The sequence below is a fragment of the Dendrobium catenatum genome, unplaced genomic scaffold (genome assembly GCF_001605985.2).
Source record: "Dendrobium catenatum unplaced genomic scaffold, ASM160598v2 fragScaff_scaffold_1116, whole genome shotgun sequence".
Lineage (NCBI taxonomy): Eukaryota > Viridiplantae > Streptophyta > Magnoliopsida > Asparagales > Orchidaceae > Dendrobium > Dendrobium catenatum.
Genome location: NW_021319578.1, coordinates 733,015 through 744,154, shown reverse-complemented (window position 1 = coordinate 744,154; position 11,140 = coordinate 733,015). Strand labels below are relative to the sequence as shown.

The 11,140-nt window shown below is 32.0% G+C and overlaps 1 protein-coding gene across 1 annotated transcript in view; it reads right to left on the bottom strand.

Annotated features, from left to right (window-relative positions):
- Nucleotides 1-2,240: 2,240 nt before the first annotated feature.
- LOC110109771 overlaps nt 2,241-11,140 on the bottom strand; it is a 37,291-nt gene continuing 28,391 nt past the window's right edge. Inside the window, exons 13-24 of the mRNA XM_020840968.2 lie at nt 9,350-9,439; nt 9,170-9,245; nt 8,527-8,623; nt 8,373-8,442; nt 8,107-8,283; nt 7,897-8,019; nt 7,724-7,807; nt 7,460-7,644; nt 7,220-7,358; nt 7,089-7,148; nt 2,714-2,785; nt 2,241-2,623 (exon numbers count right to left, since the gene is read on the bottom strand). Of these exons, the coding sequence (XP_020696627.1) occupies nt 2,510-2,623; nt 2,714-2,785; nt 7,089-7,148; nt 7,220-7,358; nt 7,460-7,644; nt 7,724-7,807; nt 7,897-8,019; nt 8,107-8,283; nt 8,373-8,442; nt 8,527-8,623; nt 9,170-9,245; nt 9,350-9,439 (1,287 nt within the window). The 3' untranslated portion in view covers nt 2,241-2,509. The remainder of the gene's footprint in view (nt 2,624-2,713; nt 2,786-7,088; nt 7,149-7,219; nt 7,359-7,459; nt 7,645-7,723; nt 7,808-7,896; nt 8,020-8,106; nt 8,284-8,372; nt 8,443-8,526; nt 8,624-9,169; nt 9,246-9,349; nt 9,440-11,140) is intronic.

Below are 11,140 nucleotides of genomic sequence, written 5' to 3'. Positions count from 1 at the left end.
ACAAAAGCACCAAAAAAACAAACGAAGCCTAAGTGTCACGCAACAATTTCATTACTCATAGACAATATAACATTCACTGTGTGGACGGGAAAATTTTTTTTTTTTTTTTTGGAACGGGGTATTCATCCGCTACTATCTTCAAAAGGGCGCTTGGTGGTGTGACTAATCCTCGGCTGACCTAGAAGAGGCACCCACCCCGGGAACATCTTGGCCCGCACTTGATTGAGCCGCACTTAAGAGGCGCTGCCGCTCGAGGGGAATTGAGCACGGGTTAAAGGGTTCCCATCCATACTCGCCCACAAACCAAGCTAAGCAACGGTGGGTTAAAAAGAGAAGATTTTATTTTATTTTCCTTTTCGACATTTAGGTCAACTAAGACAACTCACACACGTCACATATATAAGACTCAAATTCGAGACCTCTTAGATGATGCCTCAATAATTTAGTGATAGGTGAAACATTTGGCATATCAATTGTGAGGGTGTGGTCACCGCTTAATTTGCACAAGCCTCCCCTAAGCAAATAAACATTCTAAGCCAAAAAATATATTTCATGATGTACAAACCGCATTTCTTATATTTTTTTTTTAATTATAAAATTGGCCATCTAAAAAACCAAATTCTACATTTAATCAATTGATATTTTATTAAAAATTTATAAAAAAATAAATATATTTATAATTATTTTAAAAATAAAATATTTAATTTTCAAAATATTTGTATAATTTTGAAAATAATCATGAAAGTTTTTTTTTTTTTGGCATAACATATCAAACAAGAAATAAAGATATTCATAATTTTTTAAGGAGAATGATAAATTTTGAAAATATTGATATAAGATGTAAGAACTCATAGAGATGATAAAAAAATAGCAAGGATATTTAAGAAGTATGTGAAAAGCCATGAGTTAAGATTTTAAAAGGATTTTAACGAGAAATATATGACAATTTAAAATCTTAATTTTTTTGGTACATTTAGGTCAATTAAGATAAATTCATACACACATCACATATATAAAATTCGAATTTAATACATCTTGATTGATAGTCAAAATTCTCAACCAACAAATCAAAATAAGCTGCATTAAAATCCTAATCTTATAATGCATCAAAATTGCAAATATCTATATTTTCCTTTAAGAATTGTACCCCACTAATGCACTCTGGTGCTTAGGTTTCGTTTGAGACGGCTTTCTTTCTGTTTCTTAAAGTAGCTTTTTAATACATATTAAAATTTTTTAACTAAAAAATTGTTTGAAGAAGAAGTAAAAAAACCGTCCCAAACGAAGCCTTAGACTAATATTTGAGATGGACTGTTATACTTCTAAAAGAATGATCAAATTTATGTGAAGGATTATATATAGAGCAACTTTACAATAACAAAAGAAGCCTTATTAGTGTTCCACCAAGTCTCATGTCTTACTTGTCGTGTATGATTTAGGCTTGAAAATAATTTGGGTTAGGTTTACTATTGATTTGAACACAAACAAAACCCGAACTAATATATTGTTTTACCTAAAAAATAAAGACTTATGTTGAAGGTTACAAATAAGAAGAAAATTAAGGGATCCCACTAAGGTTTCGTTTGGGACGGTTTTTTTATTGCTTTCTAAAACGAAATTTTAGTACAAATTTTTTTATTTTTGTATTAAAACTTCATTTTAGAAAGCAGTAAAAAAATCGTCCCAAACAAAGGCTAAGTTAGCTAACATATATTGAACTTAAAAGAGTTATTCTTACATCCATCAGATAAATTACCAATTTAAAGGAGATTTTGCTTTTACTAATCTCATTAATATTTCATCTTATAATGCTTATTTCAAATTATAAAACTTTACTTAGATTTAGATTTAACTTGAATATAATCAATAATTGAATTTTAATAATTTGACAATTTAAAAGCTTAAGTTTATATGTTTTGCTTTAAACTTTGTTTGGAATAGTTTCTTTCATGCTTTCTAAAAAAAATGTTGATATACAAATTTTTTAAATTAAAAATTCTTATATAAAAAATTATTTTAAAAATAATTAAAACAAATTATCACAAACGAAATCTTAATTATTACTTTTTTCCTTGAGGAATTGTGATGATTTTTTTTTTCAATGCAAAATAATCATGCTATAAAATGATAGAATTTGCATCTTATAATTTAAAACACCCTCAGCTAATAATTTATTTTAATAAACATTATAGTTGCAAGATTCTAAATCCTGAATGAAAAAAATACAAGATTATATTATATAGTCAACAAAGAGCGTAAAATTTATTGAATAATTATAAACACGAATCATTTAATACAATTTATTTGCAAATTAAAAATAGTAAAGCAGTAAACCCTTCATTTCTATTCTCAAAGAAGCTTAATTGAATGTTGTTTAATGGTGAAAACATGACTAAAAAAATTTATAGTAAGAAGAACATGGACCTCAACACTACTACAAGCATATAGTCCTAGACTATTTGATTCCAGGAATCACAAAGAGCTTTAATGGATGAACTGCTTCCCTTTACTAGTTCATAAAGCCGAAAGGCGTTCTTCTCCTGCTGCCTCCCTCTCCATATTGTTCATTCCATTTTCTAAGCTCATTCATACTGGCAGCATCGTAAGCAACCGAAGCGCCCACCTGGTTTACAGTGAACAGAAATAAGAGTTTGAATCTAATAAATAAATGAAAGCAAAAGCAACATAAAGCATAAAGGATGTTTGCGAGTACCTTAGATTTTGCCTGAATGAAATCATCAAGCACAAGCTGCCTCAGAGAGGATGTTGTAGTTCCTTCAGTTTGCTGATTCATTCAAAATAGATGGCATCATGATGAAATAAATTTGCACGAAAGCTTCACATTACAATGGGTGGATAGTATTTCACGCTTGTAAATCCCATTCAGGAGTAACTAGTCCCATGAGATTTAGGCTGCGATTGGGACGGCTTTTTTGCCGCTTCTTAAAATAGTTACGGTTTATAAATCTAAGTATATTATTTTTTCTTGTATTTAAAATTACAAGAATAAGAATACATATAATTTGGTGTGTTTAAAACTACAAAGAAATGAAAGAACTTTATCAAAAAGTCTTGAGCTGTCTAAAAAGAGATTGGAATGTAGGAGTTCTTTGTACCGTCCTCTTCTGGAAGTTCTTTAACTTGGAATTCACTTTATATTTGCATCCATATTTTAACTTTTATTTTCTCTCAGTTGTAGCACTTCCTTTCGCATCCCTCTTTTTATATTTATAAAAAAATCACAATAGGACACTAAAATCAGTTTACTAAGATCAGATTGAAAATATGACCCAAATGGTTAATTTCTTCGACCTTAGATTCAAGAAAAATGACACTAAAATCAAAAAATTATTCAAAGAGAATAAAACCTAGATACTTTAAAGGAAGCTAATCACCTCATAGTTGAATAACTGAACATCTTTGAAGATCAAGTATCTATGACCGACTGGGTGGACAATGAATGAGAAATAGCCAATAAATTTGTCATTTCACTTAAGAGTGAAAATTAGGAATGGAGTTGAGTTATTTGATCCCCGATCTTTTACATTATTATTAGGAAATCAAAAGAAAATTGCTTCTCTTTCAATATCAAAAGGATAAACCCCTACACTCCATCCCACAAGTCTACTACTAAACCCACTACCCCATCTACTGGCTCAACCAATTTTTATAAGGCTCCTAGTTAAAGGAATTATAAGAATACTAAAAAATAATTTATTTTAAAAATAACAAAAAGGATTATAGGCAAGCCAATGTAAATCCCAAATATTTTTATTAAAAGAACATGAGAACCCCATAATGTGAAAGAAGTTTATGATGATATATCCTTTTCTGATGAATAACTATAACTCAATGATACCCCTCCAATCAATGCAATAAGATTTTTTCCTATAACCAAAAATAAAATAGAGAATTGGAAAAGAAATAATATTTTTAATAAGAAAATGTGAATATTAGTTATATATTAAAGAAGTGCAATAAATGTCATCTCAACCTACGCCATCACTAGGGTCAATCTCGAGATTAAACTATAACCTGAATCTTTCAGGTCACCTACGTCAACCACGCACCTCTGCTCATAACAAGTAGAGTCAATCTCAAGATTGAACTATACCCTAAATCTTTTCATGTTAGTTGAGTCAACCATACACCTCTGCGCATTACAAGTAGGCGTGTCATTTCGATAAAAATTGACAATTATGAAGGCCAGATGTAATGTGTTGTGCTCTCCATAGATATTGCTCACATCTTATTAGATTACCCTTGTTGTATGACTTAAATGGGAATCGCTACATATGTTTTCAAACATAATAACAAGATCATTAAACTTATAGTTGTAAAACCAACAGAGAAACTGCCTATAATCTACAAACCAAACCCACTCCAAAGAAAGGTGCTAAAGCCCAACGGATTGTAATAGGAAATCCTACTGCTAAAGATAATTTTATCACTTACGACCCTAATTTTAGCATCTCTATTTAATCTGCTTCTCTAACTTTAACAATAAAAATGATTGCATTTGAAACCATGAAGATAAAATTTTCAGATCTATACTCCTTGCACTTATTGCATTTGAAGGAAATAACACCTAACTCACATACATATTGTGATATCTGGTCTCCTTTCTGAGTTTAGTGACGTTGCATCAGATAACCTGCCCAATACATTACCCCATCTAAAGTCCATTCAACAATCCATTGACTAAGTCCCAAATTCATAGCTTCCCAACCTTCCTCATTTTCAGATGAATCCTACTGAATACACTGGCATTAAAATATAAATTCAGGAATTACTTGGAAAAAATTTCATTCAAGAAAGGCAATGTCTCTGCAATTCAAATCTTACTAATCTCAATGAAAGATGGCATATCATTAATATGGGTTGACAGTTGGACTATTAATAAAATCATCATCAAGTATAGATTTCTTATCCCTCAAGTGGCAATATATGAGATTTGATCTTAAGGATAAATTTGTTTTCTAAAACTAACTTAAAAATGGTTATCACCAAATCAGGATTTCATCATTAGATGAATGAATTTTTTTTTTAAAACCCCTAATAGACTCTATGAATGGATGGTGATGTCATTTGGACATCCGAAAGCCCCTAGCACATTTACAAGGTTAATAACAACAACAACATCAAGCCTTTGTCCCACTACGTGGGGTCGGCTACATGAATCCTTTTTCGCCATTGTGTCCTGTTAAAGTCAAATTCTCATTTAAATCTAATAAAGAAATATCATTTCTAATATTTTCTAACCAAGTCATTTTAGGTCTACCTCTACCTTTCTTAACATAAGTCAAATCTAATATCTCAACTTTCCTAACCAGGTCATCGGAAGGCCTCTGTTTAATGTGACCAAACCATCTAAGGCATAGGAAAGCTTTTTATTATCTTAAAACTGCATGAGAAAGCTTTTTATTATCAATTCGATGATATATCAATTTTTAGCCCAAATGTGACTGACTATCTGCAACATCTTAGATAAGTCTTTTAAGGGGGGGGGCAGGTTATCATGTCTTCATTTTAAAAATAATTTAATCTCATACGAGAAAGTTTTAACATTAATTAAAATTTTATACTAATTATAATAAATCGATAAATATTATGTAATTAATAATTTCTCAATAAATCAATACTTATATTCAATTTAATATATATACATTTAAATTATTTAATTTTAATTTTAAAAAAATAAAAATTTGTTATAATATTTAGAGTTAATAAAAGTAAATTAATTTAAAATCTAATTAAAAATATTAAAAATTAATTAATTTAATATTGAATTTCCCTCCTCCCTCCGTTTATCACTCTGAGCCTCTCTCTCTCCCCTAGTCTCTATCCGTCTCTCTCTATCTTTAGGCTAAAAAAAGCAAGTTTTAATTAGAAAACATCAGAATATTTCGCATTTTCTACTGAAAACGTAAAAATTAACTGCGTTTTTCATAAAAACACAACTCTGCTTCACGTTTTCCGCAAAACACACTCTCTTTGCTTTTTTTATCCTTTTTTTTATTTTATTTAAATTGCGTTTCTTCTCCTAAATCCTACCTTAAAAATTATCCTTTTAAAAATTTGCCCAAATTAAAATTCAAAGCCGAAGAATTCAACCTAAATATTGATAAGTTACAACTATAAAACTAAAGTTCACTTAAGAAGGTTCTGGGATAGGAGCATATATGAACAATTGATATCATTATCTCTAGGAGCATATATGAACAAGTGATATCATTATCTGTTTTGAATTAATTTCACACCCATGATAAAATTGGCGTAAGGAGATAAAGGATGAGGAGTTGACCAAATAAGATAACATGGATAGATATTGTTCAAAAAGATATGAAGAATAAGTTTAACACCTCATATAATATTATGCAAGAAAGAATGGAAAATTAATGTTCATTAAGCTGACCACACAATTAAAATAAGGCTACAGGCTGATGATGGTGATTAAGATGATGATTGATGGGTCAACCAAAAACAATGGATCATGGAATCGGGAAAAAAACTTCTTTGAGGCAAGCTTGATTTCAGAACCTACATCCTCCAAATGCAAATGCAAGAGAACAATTAGCATCGAACTTCAAAAAAAAAAAGAACAGGCGCCAATGGCTAACATTTAATTAACTTCAATGCACCCAGAATGGAAAAACAAATAAAAATTAGCTTCCCAAGTTTTATGATCTACAATAGAATAGGCAATTTTTGATCTTATATTTAAAGGCGTGTTCTTTTAACACAAGAAAGGTGGATAGTCTTTCAAATGTGGCATTAATCCAGTATATGTCGTATCTATTCACGTAGTAATTATTAAACACTGCGATCCTTTTGTTTATTAGATTATTTCAAGGGATTTTTGTACTCACAAGGTCAATTATGATATTCACTTCTCTCCTCTTTCAATATATGGTTTACTCCCTAAATAATTATTCTCTACGCAGCTATCCTCAATTTAGGAAATTTATCCATTTTTTCAACCTCTCCTTCTATGGCATGGTTTAAGGTAAATTAATCGCTACCACCTTAATTGACACAAATACTACTTGAAAGTTAAACATTACGATAGGTCAAAAAGATAACGCTACCTGCTTCTCTTTTTCAAGAAGTTCCTGGACCGGTCTATATGCAGCAGCAATGCAAAGATTCTGCAAAGAGAACAAAAAAGAAAGTAACCAATGGTACACAGTTGGATAAAGAAATTGAAGAGCATTTTTACCTTCAAATCACTTCCAGAATAACCTTCTGTTGCATTAGCTAACTCGTCAAATCTAAAGTTAGGGTCAAGGTTTTCTTGGGACAGAAATATCTTTAAGATTTTCATACGGTTTTCAGCATCCGGAAGGTCTATATATATCCTTTAATAACAAAATGAACAGAGCAAATTCAATCAAAAGAAGTATGCACATAAAAGCCTTCCCTAAAATGAAATAATAGGGCCTAATTTTCCGATCACTACCTTCTTGGAAGACGGCGTATCACAGCATCATCCAAATCAAATGGTCTATTTGTTGCACCTAAGATAAGAATCCTTTGAATGTCCTTGGTCCTTAAACCATCCCAAGCTGCCATAAATTCATTTCGCATTCTTCTTGTTGCTTCATGTTCAAAGGCACCACCACGTGCACCAAGTAAGCTGTCAACCTGCAGTAAGGGCATTGGATTTAAAAAAAAAAAAGAAATAAAAACAATTTTTAAAATAATAAAAATAAAGAATGCTTACCTCATCTACGAAAATAATGGCAGGTGCCAGCCGAGATGCAAAAGAAAAGAGTGCCTTGGTGAGCTTCTCAGCATCGCCAAACCACTATCAGAGAACCAATGAATTACTTGTAGCAAAAAAGTATTCCCAAGCATTCAGGTTGATCGACAGTGTTTGACAATAGTCTAATTTACCTTCGATGTAAGTGTAGATCCGGTTATATTGATAAAATTTGCTCCAGCTTCTGTTGCAAGGGCTTTTGCAAGAAGAGTTTTACCTGTTCCTGGCGGGCCAAAGAGCAAAATTCCTTTGCAAGGCTGTAAAGAAGATCACAGCTCACCAACATAAAACACAAGATTAGACACAAGGAAATAGCACAACTGTAACGACCAAGGTTTTCTAACCTTTAAAAGGTTTCCATGTGAAAAAAGCTCAGGCCTTCTCATAGGAAGCGTGACAAGTTCATTTAAAGTCCTCTTCACATCTTCTAAAGCACCAATATCATCAAACTTGACCCCTATTTCATCTGAGGGCACAACGGCTGAAACAAAATTGCTTTCATACTCATCTTTCGCAAGATTCTACAATAAATTATGCATATTATGAAACCATCAACAGCTTATTTGAAGTCATAAGAATTAAAACATTGTAAATAAGAATGAGCAATCACCTTTATGCTCTCTGAGGGCTTAGTTGAAATTGATTCCTGCTCCCCTAACCTTGAAATTGCAATCTCCAGGCTTTATAAGAAACGAAAACAACTTTAAGTTCGACGATCCAAGTAACCTTTATATCTCCACATTGAAAAGGCAACAAAATATTACCTTTCACGGGGTATCAGCAATCTACCATTACTAACAGAAGGAACACTGATGGACGACAAATAGTGATTTCTAGCCCACCCTACAACTTTCTCTGCTTCTGCATTTAAAAAAGAGCATCCAATACAAAAAAAATAAACACATAATTACTGAATTGATCAGGAGACCATGAATATAGATGGAATAAATAAATCTCTAAAAATAAGTATTGAGATGTAGCCTCTGAAATAAATTAATGCAAAATATAAAATTATAACCAGGTACTAGAAATACTTTTATAAGATGGTTTTAAGCACGAAGTGATACTAACAAAGCTTATGTTTTAAACAAAAATATAGAAAAGCATAAAATATAAACAACAATATCAATAGATACAGCATGCTTAATCATAAGTTTGAAACCATAGAACCAACCCTACTTAGTTAAGTAATGATAATCATGACGGAAAGAAAAATTCTCTAGCAATCAATAAACAAGGATACCCTAACCTGAAGTTGTTGGAATAAGAATAATAATGACGGGGATGATGATGAATCTATATGTACAATGCTTTAAGGTTTGATTCTTACAAGAGAATATCCATCTATTATTTTACCAAAAATCAATGCAAGTGGATACTAAATAGGCATTAATAGTATTGCCTTACTTTGCTTTGTCAAAAAAATGCAATCTGTCTTCAAATGTAAAAGCTCCAGACATGAAAGACCGTGCTCTTCAAGAACCTATATTTACCACAAAAAAAAGTGACATTTTCTTCATGTTCTAACAAAACAATACCAATAAAAAATTTATAGAGAAAATGACCAATGATCAAGGGACACTAAACCTTATGCAGCTCAATAAGATTATTCCTTGATATGATTATTTTTTTATCCTCTTCAATTTGTTTATTGAAAGTTTTGAGTTGCTCCTCTTCCTGCAAGGTAAAAACACAATGTCTTCTTGACATCAAGGTCAAGACTTAAGAAATAGGACTAACTCAAATATTGTTAAGTCATAAAAATACAAAGGATATAAATGAAACAACAACAACAAGCCTTTATCCCACTACATGGGGTCGGCTACATGAACCATTTTTCTGTAATGTGTCATGTTAAGAGTCAAATTCTCAATTAAATCTAATAAAAAAAATTCATTTTTAATATTTTCTAACCAAGTCTTTTTAGGTCTACCTCAACCTTTCTTAACATAAGCCAAATCTAATATATGTACTTTCCTAACCGGGTCATCGGAAGGCCGACGTTTTATGTGAACAAACCATCTAAGGCGACTCTCTCTAATCTTATCTGCCACTGGAGCAACTCCAACCTCTTCACGTATATTCTCGTTTAGAATTATGCATCTAGAAGTAAAGCCACTCATCCACCTGAGCATGCTCATCTCTGCACACTTAACTTAATTTTATGCTTCTCTTTTAATGTCCAACATTCTGCACCATAAAGGATATAAATGCATTCACCAAAAAATTCTACAATTAGGGGACTTGCATCACTTAATAAGTTAAAAGGTACAAATGCAGTGTCGTCACACTTATATGCTTTTCAAGGCACATGGTAAAAGTTTCTGCATAATAAGTTTATTAACTTGTAATTCATTCTTCACTATAAACTATGCATTAATAAGCAGCTCTTGGCCTCAAAAAGGGAGATTTCCATCAAAATTGATTTTAGTTAGCACCCCGTATAATTGCTAATGTTTAAAGAGGACAAGAATGTTGGGCGTTAACAAATTTCTTCCCCAACTTCTAGAAAACAATCACTAAAGAGCATCTTTCTGTCTACTTCTTAATGTAAATAATCATATCAGTGAAAGCATCATTCAAAGGATGGAAAAGCAAGTAAAATGAGAACGTAGAATAAGCACCGCACAAAATATGTAGATTAGTTGATACATCTGAGGTTATGTTATTCCTCCAACTTTTAGCAAGCTTTCTTGATGATATCTATCCAGCTATCAAGAGGCTACCAAATCCCCTTGATTTATTATGAATAACAACATGCAAGTGTACCTCTATGAATTTGTTATCATCTATCAAGATGAAATCTTGATCTTCCGCAAATCATGAAGAAAGATATGAAAAACTGAGCAAAGGCAACAACATCAACCCCACTCAACAGGAAGAAGTACGATTTTGCAAATAAAGCATTTGATGTAGACAAAAGGGGGGTCAACTCATGTCCAAAATAAATCAATTTTGGCTTCCCCCGAGTTTACAAGCTCAATCAAAATTGAGCTGGAATTTAGCACATTTATGAACTGATTTTTAGTTCACTTATTGAACTAAAGGTTTGCTCATTACTAGCTAAGTTTTAGTTCATAGTTATCTTTTATTTAATGTACTTTTTATTATAGTTTTTAATGTCTTCATTTAAGTTGTCTCTTGGGTTTCCAAAAGTGCTTTTGGAATCCCAAAATAGTTGTTTAGTTTTCCCATGTGGGCTCCTTGGCTTCCACCATGGGCTTTTGTTTTTTGTGCCTTTGCCCCTTGGATTTCCGGTCAGCTGCTGGTTTTCCGAGCCTGGGTGGTTTCCCGTGGCTGCGGTGCCTTGGTTCCGTGCGGCCTCCTTGTCTCCCGCGGCTGCTCCTTCGGTTCCTGGGTTTGGGTTGTTTTCCGTGA